A 25,022-nucleotide genomic window follows, 5' to 3' on the forward strand; every position below is an offset into this window, starting at 1 on the left:
AAAAAACGTACTACAGCTAAAAAATAGCCATTTTCAACAAATAAAAATCCTAAAATTATAAAGATTCTTTGAAAACTGATTTCTGAATTGACATTTTTACTTTATTTGATTATCTATCTAAATATTTACATAAGCCCTTATAGTCATCAATATGCGATATTTGTGAACACAGCAGTGTTGCCATACTCTAAAATAAAACTTATTTACGCGTGGTATAACAAAATTGTCGGTAGAATAAATCCGGCTAATGTGTATCATCGATAAATGAAAAAATACCGCCGGATGGGCTTAAATCATCGATTCTTCGATCTACAGTCGAATGGTGTACTTATTCTATTTCCATTCTCAGATGGGCAAAAATATATTCTGTTATGCTCGAAGGTTGTAAGCACCAACCCTTTGATGAACTGCCAATAATCCTGCAAATTGCGTCACTCCATTGCGAAATCAAGAATTATTTTAAGGAACACACATTACATAAAACTTTACTACTTTACAAGTTCGTTTGTTTTTTTTTGTCCTATTCAAGTCAATAAATGTCAATTCAAACTAGTAAACAGAATATAATATATTATTTACACCGCCACTCACAAAAATCTAAACTTGGGTACCTACATAAATAACATGTAGGTATTATAAGTTGAAGCTTTGATAGCTTACGTCGCCACATTCATGAGCATATTTTGATAATGTAGATACTATTACGTGTACCATTATTGTAGGTATTATAAATGCGAGTTGTTGTCCATCCAACTAACTTTTCTGATCGGAAAACGCTCAGGACTACTCCCATCAAGACTTATAGGACTACTTCCACCAACGCATTGCCTGTCCTTACCGGAGTGCTCCCGCGAGTCTTGCAGATTCGAGTCCGCATTGGCTCGTATCTTATCACATATATGAATAGGTACTTAGTCCACATAACTTGTTGACAAAGTAGATACAGTTCGATTAAAGAGATTACTTTAGTTTCGTGCATGTCAGACAACCACGTAAATCGCTCGAATCTTATGGGAATTTGAAACAGAAATTACCGGTTGACAATTTAGTATGCCATGCATTCGAAGTATCACGGGCTATTTTTTTTTAATATTATATAGGTACCCAAGTATCATGAAGACTTTTACACTGATGTGTAACTTTTTAATTGTACGGAAAGCATTAGTGGCAGTGAATATGGAATGAATAATTATAGTGATGTCGACGACATGGCCCCCATATCCTGAAGCGGGTCCCTACCTATCACAAAGGTTAAAGGCAGTCTGACGCTCTACAGTGGTGTTATCTAAATGGCGTTCGAGGTCAATAGAAATTCAGTGTATTTTTAGCGATTTTTAGCACATCTAATTATGGAGTTGTCGGTATCAACACACAATATCCAAAAATTGCATCGCACAACCATACTTCTATTTTAAAATGGTAATATCCCCGAAGTAAAATACCGCCGCAGGCGACTTTTTTTACTATTAGGGCATATTTAAGATGTGTGTTTATCTCAATTATGTGGTCGACCCGCCACGCCGGGCCCCCTGAACCCGGGCCTCTAGGCTAGAGCCGTGTCAGCCCCCCCTTATGGGGGCCATGGTCGACGATTCCGTACACAGTTGCCATATATTGATGACAATGATGTTGAAATTTATGGAAGTGGAAAGCAAAACAAACAGTTTCACTTCTGTCAAGTATTCTTTCGCCTACATACACCCATTTTTTAATAATTAATTATGGCGACTTCTCACATTTAAAAATGTTCTTCAGTATAATATATGGGTAATTATATAATGTATAGGTATAGGTACCTAACTCATAGGTACTGTACAAAAATTTCAGTTGATGAGTTAATGACTTTTATTAGTATGCCGATGCAGTATGCTATTGTGAGTTGGCATAATCTCATCTTCCTTTCCTGACCTACTCATTTACGGCAAGGCGTCAATTGAAACAAAACCTCAACAGAAATGTACAGGCATTCCGAAAGAAAAACTTTACGAAATCATTCATCAAGAGCATTTCCACGGCGGGCGGGAGGGTGCAGTCAGTATTTGGCACGCAGCCCTCCAAGGAGTACCAACTCTAAGTGATTTATTGTTCCCGCCAGGAGCTGTTGACAAGCGCACAACACTTTCCCGCTGCACCCTACGCCCCGCTCACCGCACTTCAACCACCCTTCTTTCTTTTTTACCCCTTTCGCCTCACGCTTCAGTCGCTGTAGGTACTTTACTTCTCGTTAGGATACCTGGTCTAAACGATCAACATATGTCTATCATTCTAATCATATCCGATCCTAATAAGATCATACTATGAGCTTGAGTGGAGATTTATTAAGTAACAGGTTTGTTTTTAAAAGAAATGGATGTTAGCCACTTGCGCAACTTTTTAGGTCCAAACACACATTTAAAACTAACATGTATTTTTTTCGCTATATATATTACGTTATGTATGTATTATGAGTATGGTGGAATGCACAGCTTCACTAAAGAAATATAACCAGATTTAAAAGAGTAACAATCCTTAACAGTGAATGGCATGTAGAAGTACCAAACATTGGAAAGCCTCTTGTTAGATATAGAAAATAAATCTGAAAGCAGGTAACTAAGGCTAATAATTAAATTATCGTTTTACATCACGTATTCATTATGTTGTAACATTTCGTAGGTACTTTTCATTCATTTAATTTATATAGTTGTTGTTACCTAATTAAAATAAGTTTAAAGAAATATCATTGTTTAGATGAAAAATTGCATAAAACTGCAAAAAATTAATCGTAAGCAAAACGTTGACCATATTCTTTTTTTATAAACAAACAATAGGTACTGTAAACGCAAATAACAGTATTTTTGATATAACTGTTATTAAGCATGTAAATAACCAAGTTAAGACGCCAACGCTAGGGCGTAATTATCTTGTTTTATCCATAACATACAATCGCCCACATGAAACACGGATAGAAAAAGTAAAATGATATACCTACACCTACACAATGAAGGATCACTCCACCGTGTCTCTTAATTTTGTTTAACTTTTCGCATCTTTCTATATAATATGCGCCTAGCCTCAGCTCATAGTATTGCAAGCGCATTATTTTTAAGATGGTCCTTTTAAGATATCGGTAAGCGGGATGAAAGTTTACTAAAAATACTTGTCAATAATATAGTCAATGTATTAAAATATGCAATTTTCATCAATATTGGTCCAGTAGTTTTTGAGTAATAATAGTACAATTTTATTAATTGTATAGAAGGTTTTTATTTGACGTTATAATGGATACTATCCGTGGCTTTATCCAACTAGCTTTCTCTTCGGTACGCTTACATACTGTAGTTTAAATGTAAATAATATCAATATTTGACCACGTATTTTCTTATACGTGCTGTAAATGAGAATTCTGCCATTCTTGGTGGTATTGGCTTGTGCGTCCCTGACAACTATCTTAGAAATCGGGAGCATCAGTTATTAGTTCTCCCAAGGTGCAGAACTAACATCTCATTGGTGATGCCAATTGGGAGGGCAAAAACTCTATTCAGCCAAATTACTTCAGATGTTGATATATTGCACCTACGTGAAAATGATCATAGGTGGTTATTGTTTTATAAATTCTTAAAATAGGGTCCACTTAGCTCATTCGGTGTGCTTCCATGCATTATAATCTCTTTGTTTTTAAATGTTGTGTTGTGAATGTCTTAAATAATATATAATTTTTATTGTTCACCGTATGTAAAAATAAATAAATTTGAATTTTGCCAAAGCAAATAATTATAGTTACAAATTCAACCATACAAAAAAAATGTTATGCATAAAAGAAAGTTTTACTTCAACATTGTTAGAGCAACCATAAACTCTCATATGATTTTGATTCTTGTCACTCTTTGTGGTTTACTGTCTTTGAAAGAGGAAAGGTCTTAAAGGCGTATACTTAAGTAGTCATAATATCTCTCACGCCGTTTTGATATTTTCCACTGCAGACATCTCCGAAATTACCTCCTTTGAAATAGATATATAACTTCTTATTTTTCTTTATTGAAAAGGTCTGAATCTCATACAACACACGTTGTAAAAATATTATGTTGAGCTTATTGCATTCATCAAAACGGGCCTGAAACTCTTCATTTCGGGGAAGTCATAGGACTTTTTGTTTTGTTTACTTCACTTGCTTTAAACTGTCAACTTTTCAACTTTTCGAAGCTACGACAAGACAAATTGGCGTAGAGAAGTTGCCTTAACATGAATTTAATTTATTCTCCCACAGATTACTAGCTTGTGATAGATGTATATGAGCCAAATACAATTAAGTATATTAGTAAGAACAACGAATGTTCGGCTTACTTAAAAGCGGTACCAGAAGAGTCACAGGTGCAAATATCATACGATAAGGCACTACTGTAACGATGCAAATTAGATCATATATTTTTTATCGTAAATATTTCACTATATAATGTTAACAACAATTCTACTAATGGTTTTATAAATGCGTTTAAAAATTTATAAATCTTAGCACCACTGCACATGGATTTAGTGAAATATGACTATATTCTAAAATATTAGATTGAGAAATTTAAAAAAATACTATTTTATGTAATAAAAATAATTTATGCAGTCATCGAATGTTTAAAATAAATAATAAAGAATAATAAGGCTTTAAAATTCTATAAAATAGATTATCTACAACGCACTATAAGTATGAATAAGCTCGAATAATCTCATGAGTGTGTACTTACCTTCATTTTGCACTCAAGTAAATTAAATGAAATCCTATTTATTTCATACACAAGAGTCATGTGGTAAGTTGTAACGTAGATCTATTTGTATTAAAATAGTTTCAGACAAATATTAAGTAAGAGTTCGCAGAATAATTATTACATGGATGAATCTCTCCATGAAATGAATGAATTTCATATACAAAACCTGTGCATGCGTTACGTGAAAATTTTAGTATGTACTGTTTCAATTTTATATTTTTAAAATAACTTAAAATATTATGGTAGGTATCATAATAATACATTCAAATTTGATTTTAAATCTTTTCTCACTGAATGAATAAGAATGATTACGGTCTCACGATATTTTGAAATCTTGTTCTTTTTGCATGGAGCTTTGTTTTATGCTAATATTTCTTGCAATAGGAATATTGACGGAATCAATAAATTTGAATGAATATTTTGTTGACGGTAACCGTTGCAGAATTACCACCGTCTTTTTCGTCGATTAATAGAGCTCGTTAATAGGTGAAATTAGTAATACCATGCGACTTCTTTTACGTTAAATACTGATATAAAAAGTAAACATAATGATATGTACGCACTTGTTGAAGAAATAAACTGATTCAATTTGGTTTATTTTAAATCAATGAGATAGAAAAATGGTTGAATCTAGATGCGCACCTACCCTTATCTCAACTCTCCTCCACTGCTAGTATGTCCATAATTTAGCTACTCGTAATGAATTATTTCACGTAGGTACCTACATGATTTTCGATAAGTTTTATTTTGTTACATCATAACATTTTTATACATCGAAATGAAACTAAATAGTTATTAATACTGTATTATATAAACTTGCCCAGTGATATTGGAATTTAAATGAAATAGACAATTTAAACTAAACTATATATTTCCGTAGATATCATGAAAATAGCTAAAACCTCATGAAAATGCAAATATTTCAAAACCACAAATATACACATCAATTTTATTTATTATACAGTAGTATAGATAAAAGTTATTATACAAATATTAAACACATACCTTTTGGTGTCTTTGTTTCTATCAGCATCATACAAGCAGAATGGAGTATCAATGGTGGTGCATTCATTCATGAATTCGATAGAGCCTCCCGGGTCAGCTGATATGTCACAGATTGCCAGCATCCTAAAATAAAATTTTAAATACATGTATATTTGGCAATAGTAAAAATTGATGAGACAATTACATCACAAAAATCAATTCATAAAACAAGTCACAGTGGAACTGGCAAAGTGTCTGTCTACGTAATAGTATTATACCATGGAAAGCATAAGTTGCAAAACTCCACGATATGTTATATGGGCTTAACCTCACTATACTAACAAATGAAGCAGTGATATATTCATATCTGAAAATCGCATCCAGGATTCTATTTGATATAATATGTTATATTTTCTTTAAGTTTAAAGCCAGGAAGTTCGTACAGTGGATCAGAATTATAAAAGAGTTCTTCAAATCTATTGTTTGCTAATAGACTAACCATCCTCTTCATCGTTGTCAATTTTAAATCGTATATATTATTAATAAATAGTATTTCGGCGCAAGCTAATTATAATAATTCTAGGCCCAATCTTCGAAAATGAATTGTGGCGGAGCCCGTTAAATCATGAACAGAGCAGTATCTGTGACGAGATAGATAGATATTGTGAAATATGTAAAAATCCGTAAACATTTTTGGACAAGACACAAGGTACGATTTGATCACAAAACATAGAATAACGTCAATAAAGCCAGATACCCTCAAGACAACACAATTTTGTCAAATTCTAAACAGAATGCATGAAACTACGAATTATTATATTTCTTGCATGTAATCAGAGTTAACTATTAAAATGTGGGTAAAAAGGCGAATGTAATAAAAACTGCATCTTTGAGGTATATATTATTTTGGCCTGACTAACAGGAAACCACTCGATAACGCTACAGATCCAATTTGGTTGGGCAGTCTTTCATCCAACCGAAAGACTGCCCAACCAAATTGGATCTGTCTACCAAACCGGTTCAAATTCCAACCAAATCGAACCGTTTGAAAGTCTAATTACTTAGATAACCTTAATGACGTCACCATACGAAAATATTCTTAAAACTGGTATAAAAGTGATTCGGTTAAATTAACGGGTCATTAACTCCGCGAATTTTTATTTCCTAGAAAGTAACTGAAAATCCGTTTTGATTGTTTGCCAAAAGATTTCATTTTGAACTTCGTCCATGACCTTATAATATTTTACGATCCAACAAAAGTACATAATCTTTATTTTTCTATATGAAAAACCAATCAATCATTTTTCAGAGAGGATAACAAATAATAATACCGAACAATAATTACTTCCTCGTTTTCATAATGATTCTTCTGAAAGGAATCATATGCCGAGCATATTCTCATTGTTATGTAAAACATTCTCAACAATTGGAAGCATTGAACAATATCAGAAGTTTGAAATATAATTGGCGCCATAGCTGCCATTCGTAAAAAATAGTAGCATTTAAAGTTAGTAATATACATATTTAACAAATTAAAACTGTAGAGAATAATCGTTACATAACAAAATTGACTGTCCCATTGATATTAATACATGAATAAACAACAACTTACGACCTGTGGTATTTAATTATTATTATTGTTTTACAAGTATAAAAAAACTTATGCATAACTGCATAACATACATAACTTGAAAACACCTCAGTTAGGTATATACCCACTAGAAAAAATCATATTTGAAAAAAACAAGAAACTCTACAGGATTTAAACCCGTAGAACCATTGGTATCGAGCCAATCTGTGCATTAATCAATTATGCTACGAGCCTCCTATCTATTTACGACAATTTAAACTAGTAGGTCATAGATGAAATGCTTATAAAATTGCGTTATTATTGACGGTCGGTTTTTGTGTATTAAATGAAGGAATATTAATTACCTTAATTATTACTAACCGACGCCAGGCACTCGCCAAATATTTAAGTTATAACATCTACTTGAACTTGCTAACAATTTTTAATAAACCATTTCTTTTATTCAATGAATAAATCACAAGATTTTGAGAATGTAATGGTTAATGCACAGATAGGCGCGACACCAATGGTTATACGGGTTTAAATCCCGTAGAGTTTCGTATTTTTTTTAAATATGATTTTTTTCTAGTAGTATATATCTGAGGTGTTTTCAAGTTATGTATGTTCAATATTTTGAATGTTATATTCTCAAAATCTTGTGAATTATTAATAAAAGAAAATAAATGGTTCATTAAAATAACATAGTATAATAGTGCATGGATTTGTTGGCACCAATAGTGTGTTGTTTAAACTATCGCGATAATAACTGTTTACACGTCTCTCCGATCTCAGGGTGAAGGTTGTCAAAATCCGTTAATACAGATTTTTGTTTTTGCGAGAAATTGATATTAGCCACTTGCAACCTGTTAGATTTATAATGTCCAAACCCAGATTGAAAAACAATATTGTGTAGATTTTCCATAATTTCGAGGGGGATCCACGATAATTATTATTATAAGCTTGACGCGTGACCGCTCAGCTATCATGGGGTCATTATCTTAGGTCACCATTAAAATGCCATATTATTTTTTCGTATTAATTCGATGAAAATTAATAAGTATAATATAAATAGTTCAGTTACAATATCTCTTCTTTTTAGCACTTATTTCAATTTCCATATAAATCCTATCAATTGATCGTATTGAAAAGCAAATTGGTCACTAATCGATCATGATGAATTTTATTCCATAAAAATTTATTTATATTTCAGTATTCACTGCACGTTTTTGGTATCGCATTAGGACTTTTTATTTCGCAACAAACGCAATTAGGCAACGGGTTGCAAAGTCAGTTACTTCCATATACTTTTAGTTCGAGATCCATAAGATATTGAATTATAAAGGTTACAGTACCATTATCATCTGATTTCTGACCAGGATCATACACATCTAATTTGAAAAGGTTCTAGTAATACGCATGACTCTTCTCATAGTCATCTCATTCTGTCTATGTTACAGACTCATAATATGGTATTTTATAGGGTGCAAATTGCAATTTCGTCTATATCTTCATAATTTGGTTAACACGACGGCAGATTATCTTAAAATATACTTAGCAATTGTTGTCTACTAGTCTACTGTGTACATTTAAATATTGAGATATTACAAATGGAATATTTACTTTAATAAACAAAATATTACTAAATGTTAATGCGAACGATGAAATCAAATAAAGAAATGCTTATTCAAAATATTAAAACACATAATCATTTGTTTATGGTCAAATAAAATAAAAGTTAATGAACTAGTGAACAAGTTTTTACAAACGCAGGAATAGTGGCGTGAACCGACTAAACAATTTACACCCACACAATATATGAAAAGTGTTACATTTTTGGCAATCAAATTCAACATTGCCTCACGCCTTCGTGCATGGAAAATTCTTGGCTGCATCCCATGCATACGATGTTGAGAGGTTACACCAAAATATCAAAGTTCTATGATTGATAACATAAATAAAATATGCCCCCTTCTTTTTTTCATTTCCTTGATTTGAAAGCGTCCATAGAACATGGCCATTATTAATCAAAACTTGACATATAGACAGTGGCGTATCTCAACTTCTCAACAGAAGTTATTAATTTATTTATTTTTTCATAATATAATCTGATTTTATAATAATTAAAAAAACTGGGGTTTTTTTCGTTAAAAACACCAATATAAAATTGTTTTGGTAGTTCTGCAATATTGAGTTGGCAATTGTTGGAGCTGTAAAAACTTATCATGAGGTGTATTACCCGAAACAATCGGTCAACATAAATTACTCAAACATCGTAGAATTAACAAGATTAACTTTTAAACTTTCAAAACCATTATATTCATCTACTTATTCATTAAATCTAGGTCATGAAAAATTTAATTTTTGACAAAAAATAACATAGAAAGTCGTTCCAAGATGTTGATGATTTCTAGCCCGGGAAAATGAGCGGAATCCTGGAATTTCGAATCTTATTAAGACTTACTGACATTATTTATTTTAAACACTCAAAATTTTACATAAATTAAAAACACTCGAAAATATACCTACATACCATAATTTTTTTATTAAAAAATATGACGCTGGGCGGGACTCGAACCCGCATTCATCGGATTCTGGCCAATATGCTTTTCCAATTGAGTTACCTGCGACCAACCTTATTACGATTAAGTTAACTAGTTTCATACAGTTGTAGCGCATTAATATTAGCAATTGGCTTTTCATTCAATAAAATCGTTGAATGATAAAAAATAGTAAGTACCTATACAAAAGTGGCTAAGCTATTAAAAATACAACAACATAAACACATTACACAGAAACTCGTCACGAATAGTTAGGCATAGTATTTTTTTTACGTATTAAATATTTTAATTGTATTTTTCTTATAAATGGGTACTTCCTACCTCTCCTAAACAGTGTTATTCAATTACTTTCAATATTTATTACTATTACAATTCAATACTCAAATCTGGCCAAATCTGAACACTCCAGAGTCATCCGGAAACGTCGGTTGCGGTAACACCATACAAAGCCTACATAAAGCTCGCAAAAGTTTCACTTCGCAGTTCGTTACTTTTATTGGTGATTTACGACCGATGCGATTGCGTCGCAGCCTGGCCGCGTATTCCAAAGTGGCTGCCGGGTTCACAATAATTTGCCCTGTGTCACGATGTTGACTGCCGCTTCAATGGATCAATAGTCACTATTGAAACCGTGCCCAAAAGTAAAGAAGCATTCTTTTTAAGAATTACCTTATAGAAAACACATTTTTTTAATTAACTTAATGTATTCTCTATGGGTATTGCCATATACGTTAACGGAATATGGCGGCGATGATTCTGTTAATATTTTCCGCATCTGCAGCTGTATCGAATGTTTGAAGCAGTACGCTCTTTATTGATTGCCAGTACCTTGCTTACTAAGGAAATCTTCGGTTAACTTAATTATTACTGTTAGGTAATATATTCTGTTCTTAAAACAATATACTAATATATACGTTAATACTTCTCGGAATATCACAGCACGCGATCAAAATATACTATTTCATTAGTTTTAACTAATTAATTGATTGTTTATTTGACCCCTTTCATCCTTGACATCAAATCTACGTTCATACTTGTTGGCATATTTCAAATTATTAATACCTACATTTCATTAATCTGTATGGCGCCCAGTTTCCTGTCATCCAATAGTCTTAGCATCCAGTCGGTGGTGTCAAATTGTCTTAGACCTATATATTGTCACCTTACTATTAAGTCCGATATAACGGAAAAATGAAGTTGTTCGACAAAATTTAAACAAAAAAACATTTTAAATCATATCAAAACTACGGCTCTCTAGACTAGTATGCTGTCCATCTATCGACAAATTTTAAAAATTCTAAGGTCTCGTGGTTTCAAACATGGAAACCTTGTATTAATTCACAACCAGCGTTAGTAGAATCATCGATTAGACGTTTAAAATATTGTTTGTATTGCGTTTTTTCATTCCCCTCAACATTCTTCTCAAACAGACTTACGAGGTTCTAATAGTAAGGTGACGGTATAGATAAATATGCATATAAGCATAGTCGTTATTAGAGGTAGGTAACTGAAATTTAATGTAATTTATTGTAACACTCAACCTCCTCACTTACCAATAATTCTACAGTCACCCGAGTGATGCGGGAATTTTTTTGGACAGGTCCAGTTCTATATATTAACATATTCAAAACCCCACCTGCGCATCTATTCTATACACAAGACTGCTATCAGCAGCTATCGAGAGTAGTTTTTCATATGTTTGTGTCGAAGTATTATAATTATTGGTACAATAAAGTTAGCCATCTAAACAGTCAAAACTGTTTATCTCGCTCTAAAATTTATCACACCAAGAGAGCTGCTGTTAAAACGTAGCACTTATTGTAACAATTACAACTAACTTATTGTAGTTGTTACAATAAGTGCTAATACTTCGATACAAAAAATGAAAAAACTACCGTCGATAGCTGCTGGTAGTGGCCGATAGAAATATTGTGTATAGAATAGATGCACTGATATATGTCATGTCTCGGTCTGAAGACAACAATTATCATTATGACAAAACAATGCAGCTCTGTTTTTTGGTCATCGGTTCTCATTAACTTTTCAATCCTAACCCTCGACAAAGCCGTTTAACGTCTTGTTTCACAGAGTCAGTATATTATCTCATTATATCGGCATTGTATATTCGTACCATTTAATCTCCATATCTCACACCCTCCTGTAACTAATCGCAAAATACATTTCATCACTCAAAACTGCGAGCATAAATTCGTCTTTTAATAATGACGTTACAAAAAAAAGCTTTCCTGTTAATGGGAAGTATTTTTAATAAGGAAATAAAAAAATGAATGTGGTAAGTATCTGGCAAAGACGGAAGCATACTTACTCGCAATAATAAGTTGGGCCATTGTCTTATTTTATTGACCTCGGCAAGTTTATGAAGGGGAGAAAATGTTTTCTGCCGCATTGAAATGAGCAAGTCATTTCATAAATATGTATAATCTTCTCGTTATCAAGAAATGGAGGAGGATTATTTCGCTTCATTCATTCAAAAGCTTTGAGATGTTTGCGCAAAGAACATCAGAATATCTGCCCTTCATTATTTTTATAAATAAGAACATTATTTCTTTCATTCAATGTGTTTTCAGACAACCTGCTCTAAATGGAGATTAAGCAGTCAGGACGTGTAATTTTTTTTGACTAAGATGTCACACATTAAATTAACTCTTTGAAGCAATATGCATGATTAAAATTTAAAAATAAATTGAATCAAGTCTAAAATACATTTTAAATGTTAAATAATGTATGACATATCGCAAATATTTCATCATTGTAGATGTGAATTTTTTTTAATCATTGAATCAGTGTCTTCTACCTCAAAATCATTCATTATTTCATACTGTAAATTGTTCTACGTTTTATTTCCGTATTCCACGTGGACGACGTTGCAGACTATTGCTATCATGATTTAAATAGATAATGCTTATATTCAATTCAGAAATTATCAAAAATACCAATTTTTTACCAGCCTGTATTCGTGCACGGATTTACTGGTAGCATTAGTGCGTATTTAAAATTATCGTGACAACAACCGCTTATATATAAAAGTGTTGACTGTCTTTCCAATTTCATTCTTCAAGAGTAAGCGAGACGCGATGTTGTCATTTTATGGTACTATTTGACAGGTAGTGAAAATCGGTTAACCTCAAAATGAGTGTAGTTCGTTTTTTGCCGGCAGGTTTGCCACTATATTTCTACTGCGCAGGCACAGATCGAAAAAATCCATACTGTCGTATGATAATTCAGAAGCTTCTAAACTTTTTTGATTCATGCATGCAAGCTTGTAACTGCAAGATAATACATGTTTACTCATACATTTTCTTGTTATGGCCGCGATAATACTTACTGTCACTTTATTTGACACTCTTTCCGCTATTCCGCACCCGTGACGATGACAAATCGTGATATTTTATTCGATATTAGTAAAATATTTTTTTTTTAACTTTACATATATTATTATGACGTATTGTGGGAACATCATAATATTCAAAACACCTGACCGATTACAAATTTTGATATAAAACTATCACCGCTAATCTGTGTACCTAATTTTAAGTGTTTAAGAAAACAGAAAATAGGCGAAAGATCCAATGTATACTACATGTAGTGCGCGATACGTGCATCGCTAGTACTTTTTTCGTAGCTACTTTGCGCTATTACGCGTAGCTATTTTGCGAAAGCCCTAAAGGACAAAGAGCCTTTGGACGTCCAAGACCGCAATATCCCGATAATGTTACTGCCGATTAGGTGCTAACTATTTAAATATTAGTATTCAGGATTATCTCCGATGGGCAGTTAGTATATTAAGGATTAAAAATACCAAACGAAAAAAAGGAGAGAATTCGGTTCAGAAGACCTAAATTAAGTAGTTAAACTGTTAGACAGATGCACACAATATCTAATGTTAATGTAATGAAGGTATTTTGTGGTAATTAAAGAGGAGTATAGAAGTTTTATGGAAGTATCCAATACCCACATTGGATTGTTGTAAGTTCCGGTAATGAATAAAAAAACATCTCTTACTCTTTAATAACATGACGTATTTTTTTTGCTAGGAATGACTTCAAAAACCAAAATTATACTAACATACATAATAGTATAAAAAAAAAACAACAATAATTATTGATGACTGTACAAGCATTAAATTTAAGAAGCTTTTCTTGCAGCCGGACTTATTTGCACTTGATGAACTTTTGAGGGCTTTAGTTAAAATCATCAATATATTCAAAATTATTTCTAAAAAATCACTAGTTTTACAATTATGATCAATACATATTTTTAAATGTCAACATAATAAATGTAGAATTTTGCTATAAAATAATATTTTAAAGAGATTTTAATAGCTATATTTATTGATAAGCACCTACTTCTGTTTTTTTAATGTTTAAGAAATACCGGTATTAATACCGTTATTCAATAATAAATACCGAAAAACCGGTATTGACATTTTCATCATTCGAACTACATTCTTTTTTTAAAACCATGTTTGACCCTAAGTCATTTGGGCCCCCACAGACTGAATTTTGTATTAACAGATTTATTACGAGAAATTAATATTATTCACTTGCTCAACCTATTAGGTCATTGAAAAATAACGTGTGATTTTGCCGTGCCGATGTGTCGGACCCTTTAGACCTAGGACTTATCCGATAACTATTATAATATTGGAAACTAATACACAGCCAATGGGTCGTTACTGCAATCGGGAGACTGTCATAATATGTACCCCTGCGTCATATTACGCGATTCTTCTGACAGTCATTAGGGTAAACACGAGAAACGAATACTATTAATTACGAAATAGAATTTTGTAAAATAAACGCTTCCGTAATTAATATACTGACATAATTAATAAAACTGCTGGAATAGTAAAATGTACGGTAAAATAGTGGCGAATTTTTACAAATTAAAACTTGTTTTTAAAACCAAAATTCTTCGCATAAATTACAGCAAAGTTTTGCGGAAATGCCAAAACGTTTTCTTTCGTATCTCATTCACGATGCCGGCCAAGATATTTCATATTGAAAATTTAAAAACCGCGCAACCGAGAAAGCCTTCGTGAAGGAGATCTTATTTCAAAAAAACATTGCAACAAGCAGCCTCTTCACCGTATCATCGTTAGACGTTATTTAGCAAACGAGCCATTTCACATTCTGAAAGTCGCGAACTCACAACTCTTTCAAGTCAGAGGTATTTTGCATATATCATCCAATGGAATAAATATAATTGAATACCTGAGGAACTGTGCATTAAAAGGATCCAAGTACATCGATAAGTAAGTTAAGTAAATGGGCTTGAAAATTAAATATGCGTTTTAAATTCTTCAATAACTGTTTTCATCATTATGGTAATGAGGGCTTGTAGGTTGTAGTTGTAATGTAGGTTCAAATTAGGAAAAACCCGTTTATAATTTAATTTAAACGTTACTATGAAAATAACAACAATATTTACACAGCTATTCATGTTACGTATAAAATACCTACAACTTTTCATACAACATACTAACGTATTTAAATCATATAGTAGAAATAATAATTCAAATTAACGACGTAATTGAAGTAAATGTGGACACACGGGACAAATACACCAATTTTTCCACATGCTTCTCAAAGCCCAGTTTTCAATTTTTAATTGCAACGACCTCCTACGACGGCCATCTTGGATTTTATAGCGACATCTTGAAATAACTATATTATCAATATTCAAGCTTCTATACCACCCACAATCACAATATTGGTATGTTAATATACATTTTCAAGGTTACGGAAAACAAATAGATAATTTTTTAATGTATTGGACGATCTATTAATTCAAAAATGACATTTTAGTGGTGTATATATGTACCATTCACAAAATATTCACTAAATACATAGGTACCTACGTACGCACGAAATATCTTATTTTTCTCCACATCATTTTACTCAATTTTTTTTATTTTACATAGTAATGAACATAATAAATTACAAATTCAAAGTGTTCACGACATGACATAGAAAGTGTTAACAATATTTAAATAAAAATACAGGATTATTTAAATACATTAATTTATACCCTATCTTAATATCTTAAAAAACAACGACAACCCAAACTCATCCTCCATAAGTGGAATATTATATAAATATCCGAAGTGATTTTATTGAACATTGTTATTGCCTTCCCAATTGACATTACCAATGGCATATTGGTTCTGCTTCTCGGAGAACAAACAACGGTTGCTCCCGATTTATATCCGTACTTGATTTTTCACCAATTTACTACAAGCCTTTAAGGCAGCAGGTAGCGTGTTCCATATAGGTATTCATCATATTACATCGTCTCTATTCAGAGTCTAGCCCCGACCTTTTTGATTAGGAGCATGCTGTGAACTGTGGTCATTAGAACACTATACTCCCGCCTAATATCCAACCCATCTTGAATTCTGAAATAGTGCAGCACGGTTCAATTTAATGGATCATACATGGAAAATACCATGCTGCATGTTACACCGAAATGAGCCCAATGCTTTGTATTTATAATATTTTTGGTTACACATGATAACTAGTATTTGTAGTGTTATGTACAAGAGATTCATTTCTGTCTGTTTAATGCCTTGGTAACGATCACTTCCATTAGACCGAAATTCGTTGCCTACCACAATAATTATTCTACTTTTAATTTCAATTTATTTGCTACACTCTCTTTTAATGGTAACTATTAATATACATACAATGTACGATATTTTTCTCATCTTTTTTAAATAATTATTCGAGTCAATACCAAAGTAAAATATTTTTTTACACTTTGTATGAGGCTAAAATACACACCGGATTACGAAGCAAAGTATAATTTAATAAAACTGAAATGTAGTTAATTATAAGGTTTACTACCTACATAAATAATAATGAAAATATATTATGTAAAATGTATACCCACGTATTTTCAAGTAATAACATATCATTTTTCACACCAGTAATGTAACATAAAGTGTTAATGAAGCAGCCCTAGTGGAACATAAAATAGAGATAGAAACATCTTAATGCTTCAACGATATCAAAATTTAGTACACGTTTAAATAATGAAAATAATCGTGGAATAAAAATATACAACTTAGGTTTCAGTTGCTTTCAATTATTGACTATTTTTCATTTCGATAGAATTTCAATAAATTACTGATTAAAAATTCGAATGCGAATGCGAACACATTTACTTTTATTTTAGTTACACAGCATTCTCTATTTATAAAGTTTTCAAATATATATAATAATATATTATTATACCCGCGATAAATTCTAACACGTTTATTAGTTGTTAAAAATGCGATGAAAGAAACTTTTTCATTCAGAGGAAGGCAGGTCTAATTGTGCTCGCTTATACACCATGAGTACGGCCTTTTTTACAACGAGTCCATTAATTATTTATATACGTATATATTATATACCCCCAAATACGTAGGTACGTATTCATTAATAAATGCCGTTAACGATTCTAAATTATGTTATTATTTTCATTTTACTAAATTTTCTTTTTTATTTCTCGTTTTTATAACGTACATATTTCCCGGAAGCAATTTTACCAATATGTGTTAATCAATATATTAACTGTCATATTATAAACTCTATTGCCTTATCCAGCGACGTAGCTGTCTCACGGCATGAGTATACAGAGCCATGGGCCTTACATCTCAGTATGATATTTAGTTTTTAGTAAATAAATTGTTATTTCCTATTGACGTACATAATAATATTAGTTATACTGTTTATAAGTATTAATGATATAATTTTTGAATATATACAACATCTTATGTATTTCACCATCCGGATAATTAATTGCTAGATAACTACGGTATCTGAGGTATTTCAAACTCCCCAAGAAATAGAAGTAAGTAATTAGTTGGTAATTTAAACCAAGATTATTACTAACATGATTTTGACTGGCTTTTTACAACAGTTTAGGTATGCTTATTAAAAATAAAATACATAGAAATCCCAAACTACAAAAAAATTTGAAACCGATAACAATTAATTTCATCAGACGAAATTCCTGTTTTCTGCTTATAGTATTGTTTAAAAGTGTAGTTGTAAAAAAAATCATAGTATAAATATTTTTTTCTTGTTGATTTTAAAACTATGTATCTACAATTTGATATCTATCACAAACCCGTAACAAGATAAGCATACATAATAAAACGCACCACCAAAATGCATTATAAAAAATATGGTAGATTTTTTCATGGCGGTATTTCAGATCTAAGTGATTTTTGCGTGGCGGCCCAATATTTTTAAATACGCCACTGTCTTCGTAAAACGCCGAGTAATAAAGTTATAATTGAAATATCGATTTCCAGCGATGATATCCAGACGGCATTCAACCGTTTCCGGAAATCAATCGTTATTATAATAATCGGAATTACAAATAAATTTAAAAATACTATTTCATATCCGGTAAGTGTCTTTGTTTTTCATTATGGACTATTTACCAATTATGATAATTTTTAATGAATAATTATTTAATTGGTGGAATTTTAAATCTACTATGTAGACGCAAGTCCATATAATGTATTTTTTCAGCTGTTTTACATAAGTACTTAGTTCTTTATTTTTTTAAGTGTTGGCATATATTATGTATCTTATGTAGTTACATATTGTAGGTATATAATATTGTTATTGTTATCATAGTATCTTATCTAATTTGAATTTTTCACCTGACTTGTCCTTCCTGAGTAGAAATAGTTAATTAAAATATTCATTTGAGAATAAGACGTTATTTACAGTATGTTGAAAATAATTCCGTGTAATTTACATTCTCACATTTTATTTTGAAATCGATTTACTCAACTAATATTCCGTTTATTCCTACCTGGGGTTCCTGATGGCAAACTCGTATCGCTGATACTAAAGAAAATGACATTAGCGCTACAATCATTATTAATATGTGCAATAGGTTATTGCCGCGATAGTTTTATTAATACGCTATTGCGTGCAGTAAATCCATGCACGTGTACAGGTGCTATTAGTCAACAAGCACACCTGTTAGTATGTTTTTTGTTGAAGGTTGCAGCACCAAAATAGTATTACAAAAAATCACCAATAAAAGGTGTCATCTCCTAAGGATCAATTCCATATAATATATCTAATGAGTCGGCCCCATTGACAGGCTGACTTATAGAAATATGAGCAGGATTGACTATGATACTTAGCAATTAGGTACTAACGCAAAAGACAATTTTATAGTCACCCTTTGACAATTTTTTGACATCAAAATACAGTGGAATCGTTTAGCCATTAGGTAATATAGAAATAACTGCATTTTTTCACACATTCTAAAACCAAACCTAATAAAATCTAGAATCATTATAAGTTATATAATTAAATCTCAAAGGCAATCAGTATAAAAGCAAGCCGTGATTTTAAAGCCAATAATTAATAGTTATATGCCTTAAGAGTGAGTTGACAACAACAAGGTCATTCATAGTTTAGTCGGAAAGTAACCTCAGCGTTGACAGCACGTCATTTTAATTCAGTCTAACCTCAAGAACCTCTAACCATCGGGGATTTATTTTAAGAAACGCAATAATTATTAATTACAATTCTCGGTCGAATGAATAATCATTATTATTTTTAGTATTATTACCTTCAAACGAAAAAAAGCGTTACAAATTTAAAGTTAAAAATAGCTTATTGTACAGATGGAATAATTACATATTTACAAGCGTCAAACGGCATACAACATTCATTGAAAATAAGTATGAAAAGACTAGCTGATTATGTTATGTTATTTTTGTATTGTTCTTATTTTTTTGCTTATCAAAATATTTCACATATTACCGCCAAATTGCACACAATTAAAAACAACTTATCATAAGAATAAGTAATACATCTTTGACAGTCCTGGCGTGATTGCATACGCTTTTGTCGGTACCATTGTTATGTTCTCAGCGACCAGCTAGCTTTGAATAAAAAAATAATCTGTGAGTGGCTCCACGTTAATAATCATTTTTTATATAAATTATTTCTTGCATTGGCTTTACTTACCAACAAAATACAATAATTGTTGTACCTAGCTATTTTTTCACTAGGGTAAAAGTAAAGTTGCGTTACTTGTTTGTAAAAGTGTCAGACTAAATTTAAAGCAATCGGGTAAGTAATAAAAAGTCACTTTCTTTTTATAATAAACAGACATCACTATATTCCACGTTTTTTTTAAATATGCATTAAAAATAAACAATATGTACCTATTTTTTTTAATAATTCTGTAATAGGTCTTATAGATTCAAAATAAATACTATTCATTAATAATGTTTTTTGGATAGCACATGAAATAAAAATTGAGGTAGATATGTATTTCAACATCCTTCATATGTTTAGTTCTCGGACAATTTCAGGTTACAACGTTATTAATATATTATTAAGTTTATATCGTGGCTATCCATCATATTGGTCGTAATACTTCCCACCAAACAGGTGATTAACAAATTGAATTTAGTAACATTTACGTATATTAGAAGATATCATTTTTTGGTCACCCCATATTTTCTTCACTTCGACAGTGTTTATGATTTAAATTTAATCAAGAGATCATTATTTACTTTAGACCAAAGCATTGTCGGCGACCTTTGAATATTACCAGTAGCGCAACAATTCTGGACCACATGTAAAAAAATTATGTTTTCAATTATCAAAGGCAATTCTGTAGAGCGTCCCCTTAAAGCAATCATCAACCTTAGATAAAACAATTAATATCATTTTTAATTATTATCCTTTAGCTTTAAACTATAGATACATCCTTCAGCATATTATTATTTCGATCAGTGTTGAAATCCATTTATAATCGTTAGAAATAATCTGATCTACTCGTAACTGACCAAACTGACCAAACAATTTATAACGTATTTAATTTAAATTCATTGTTTTTAAGATGTTATAAAAATTTGTGTTGTGTTTAGTTGTAGATTTTAGAATAATAGGACAGCCTAGCAAATAATTTATTCAGTTCTAAAGTTCTAGGTCAAAATTTTGAGAAATTTTGTACAGACCATCAACCACCTACCCCCTCTCCCCCACCCTTCTATTCGGAGATCACAATAAATGTGTGTTATGTTAATCCATATTTAATAATCAAAAGTTCGTAAAAAAATCATATCAAAGTGTAACGAATAAAATTTAATATATGTTATATTAGAGTATAAATAGGTATAGTAGGTAGGTACCTACCCAATATAACAATTGGATATTGGTTCCGGCTATATCAAGCATAACTGGCGAAGTCTCATCCCATCAGCCTACCAGCCGACTAGCGCCATTTCTTTTGATAAAGTGGTTTTAAAAGATATTGCGAAGCGATAATTTTTTGTTCGAAAAATACCAAACAATAAAACGCGCCATACAAAGACTCGGAAATCTACACGAATCTTCACTCGCGCTTTTTCAATTTGCGTACGCAAATAATATGTCACTTTTTGTTCCTTCGATAACAAAAGCTGTCAATTTTTGTTCGTATATCACTTTCTTTTGTGTACTTACACCGAATGTCTATCAGTAATTTTACAATTCAGTACAATATAAATTATTTTGAAAAACATATTATAGAGAAACTAGAAAAAGGTAGGAACGAATGAAATTCGAATCCAAATCTTTCACTACATATTCTATCTATATATTCTATTTAAGCTAAGCGATCTGTGAGTTGTTTACAGGGAACTCAGAAATAATGGGAACTGAAATACATAACGGGTAAGGCGATAGCAGGTAACCGACTCGAGTAAGGAAGAATCCGGTTTAAGAATACGTTTTACGTCGAATACTGAAAACTGCTCTCGGTTTATACATTTACGTTCATTTAATATTGGTGTATTACACACACTATTGCACGTGCATAATGCGTGCTTCATTTTAGTAGGACACTCACACATTCAAAACCCTGCATCAATATGCGGCGTATTGAATATAGCCTATCGGTATTCTATTTATTATCTGTTCTGTGGTTGTGTAAATGAATCCTATGTCGACTCTCACATCTAAAATCGCGTCGTCTGCAGCAAAACCATAAATCAAACCTTCCAAGAACGTCGATCCAGTGTTGCATATAAAGACCGCGCACATCTACTTAGCTACAGTCGCACGTAACCTTCGAAACGTATAGATATTCGGATGCGGCGATCGGCGAGCCGATATAGGAATGACCAATTCGTATGTGTTCATATGCGTTCTAGCGTCTTTGACTCGCAGCCCGAGAAGCGTGCAATTTATCGATTGCAACAGTAGATTTTTTTTTTCAAATTAAAAAGTCACACTCGATCAATTTGATGACCTCCATTTAGCAACGTGTGTTTTGTGAATAACGATGACGTCATATCGACGTATTCGACACGTTATAGATGAGACGAGTACAGTTTTGATTTGTGAGCCGGCTAACAACAACGTAAATTAATTACTCCGGGAATTACTTAAGTACGTAGGTAAGTAACAAATTCAACCTGTCAAATTATGTCACCATATAATTTATTATACTTACAAACCTTTACTACAAAGATTTTTTTTTGACCATGTCTGATCCTAATAAGAACATAATATGGGCCTCCACAGAGTGGAGGTTTGTATTAACAGGTTTTTGTTTTTACGAGAAATGGATGTTAGCTACTTGCTCAACCTACTAGGTCCATGATACTCTGACATGCTTTTCCGTCCGCCACAAATTGAAAAACAATATCTGTATTTGCCAGACCCAAGATTTGAACCTGGGACACAGGACGTTAAAAAACGACGTTTCAGCCGCTCGGCCATAGTGTGTATAAAGAGTATTTAAAGTTGGCTTCCATATATATCCCAAAAACTTATGAAGAAATACATGACGACCTTTTTTATTTATTGTGAATAAAAAAGGTTAAGTACAAAATTATTGTTATACAATGTAGTAAAAAGAGTTATAATTGATTTATCTTATCAATATCTGGAGCGGCTGCCATTTTGGATTCATGATAACGCCCAGGCCATTTGCCACGATTTCAAGCAAAACGCCCAATAAACCATGATTCTAGACAACACAAAGGATGTATTTCAGGTGGATAATTAATTTCTTCATTCAAAATCCCACGGGATAATATAAATACCCCAAACTGTATAGTAAATGCATAAGCTCTGGCTTCGTTGTTTGTTAGTTAAATGGAATTAAACCATTGGTTGATTACAAAATCATTTATATCATCCGCTATTTTTTTTAGTTTTATGATTAAATTTAAAGATGGTTTTTTATTATACTTATTCGCTTTTTTAATTGTTTACCAATATGTTTGCAAAAAGAAAATATTATATTTTTGCTGTCTTATAACGATTTTTCCCAGCTATATCAAAATAGTGGAATATTTGTAAAATATATACCTATATAAACATGAATAAGCTTATAGCCTCTAGTAACATAATAGCATTCATTATCTTTCAGACACAATTCACCTTTAGGCTGTCCGCCCATGGCGAATAACATTTTTTTGCCATCTCCCCTATACACTGCGCAACACGCAATCCACCGTACTGTCCCCACAATCATTGCCACAGCGAAAAAGTGAAAACCGTGCGGGCTGGGTTGAACGCAGAACGCAACGAATCATCAGGAGCAATATGGTGAATATTATGTGTTGCAGTATACAGAGGGGAGGAAGTAGCTGTGACGCTGTAGTTCGCCATGAGCGGACATCCTTAAAATTTAATCATAAAAGAAATCTGATATTCGTAGAAATATCATAAAGTGTTTTTGAACATATTTATTCAGACTCTCATGCACAGAAATATAATTGTGACAAAAAAATACATGAAACCAACTAGCTATTTTGACAAAAAATAATATATTTAAGTATATACTTATTTAAACGTAATTAAGGCCCGTCACTCGGTCGACATGATTTTTGTATTTTTAATTTATCGTTTATTAATCACCCCATAACAGTGTAAACGCCACTTCCGGCCAAAAAACTTTGAAATTATTATAAAACATTAGAAACTCTATTTTGCCTTTCGTTGTTTGTTTGTTTTTTCATACAAAAATTATATTTATTCTGTGACATTGATAGATTGCGGGACAATGATCATTAAAAAAAAGCAATTTGGCCTTATGGCATCTGCGGATATTTCATTTATTTTGGCGGACCTCTTAAAAGTTTTCCGAAATGAAAATGGGCCGCGCCTATTTATAGGAATTATTATAATATTACTTCACTTCTTCAGCAGCAGATTTTTAATTTTAAAAAGTTTAAACTTTTTCTATTTAAATTCCAAATGTATAATATTAATTAAAATAATTTAAAGCACATTTTATTCACATCTACTGGTTTCGTAATTTATTTAAAAAGATAAAAACAAAAGCACAGTCAAATATTTTTAGAAAATTTATAAAAAGATGCTAATTTTTATATTCTTCTCCTACATTTACTATTTTCGATCTTGTGCGGTCTTTTTCCATTTTTGATCCTGGGATCGTGCACACACTACTACACGCCATTCACAACCAGAATCTTGGAAAAATCTCCCTCTTCTCGCACTGTATGCCCAAGGATTTGGAGTCATGGTAGAGTCATGATAAATGCAAAGCATCTCTCAATTGTATAATATTGCTTCATTATGTAATTATTTATCTCTGAGCGTTTCCCGGGTTGAGGCGCAGATCTAAATTGTTATTGAATACCAATACGTGAATATTTATGTTATGTTTAATTTGCATATATCTAATTAAATATGACTATTTTCCAACCTGTGAGGAAGTGCAGGGGCGCCGACGCTGATCGGCAGCCAAGGAGTGTCTGCGGGTCGAAGCAAGAACTTGGCATCAGGAATGGTCATCAGTTTTGGACTGTCAACCGCCCAATACAATCCATTCACCACAACCGACGCATATGGAGCAATCTAATAAAAATAAAATAAAATAAATATTTTAAAATGCGCTGCATGTTTTTTTTAATATTTTATATCCACTATGGAGGAGAGAATTGTTATATTTCCTATTAATCGTGGGCTTCAAAGTTGCTTACATATATATGTCTTATAGGTCATTCCCTCGTGACCGAGTATCGTGACAACCCTGAATTATAGTCATATTCTGAGAAACTAAGACTCTCCTCTTCACACCTCGTTGTCCTCTACTTTTCTCAGTGTAAAGTAAAGCCTACCCCAGTAAGCTCATTCACTTAGTCATTCTAGTGCGTCGCCGCTTTTT

At 32.0% G+C, this 25,022-nt stretch overlaps 1 protein-coding gene across 1 annotated transcript in view; it reads right to left on the reverse strand.

Annotated features, from left to right (window-relative positions):
• Positions 1–25,022, reverse strand: part of LKRSDH (lysine ketoglutarate reductase/saccharopine dehydrogenase) — a 316,693-nt gene that overhangs the window by 153,249 nt on the left and 138,422 nt on the right. The window contains exons 9-10 of the mRNA XM_085960429.1: positions 24,561–24,712; positions 5,739–5,861 (exon numbers count right to left, since the gene is read on the reverse strand). Coding sequence (XP_085816555.1) covers positions 5,739–5,861; positions 24,561–24,712 — 275 coding nt within the window. The remainder of the gene's footprint in view (positions 1–5,738; positions 5,862–24,560; positions 24,713–25,022) is intronic.

Source organism: Rhyacophila brunnea, unplaced genomic scaffold, assembly GCF_057557595.1.
Source record: "Rhyacophila brunnea isolate RB1 unplaced genomic scaffold, BYU_Rbru_1.0 scaffold_11, whole genome shotgun sequence".
Taxonomy (NCBI): domain Eukaryota; kingdom Metazoa; phylum Arthropoda; class Insecta; order Trichoptera; family Rhyacophilidae; genus Rhyacophila; species Rhyacophila brunnea.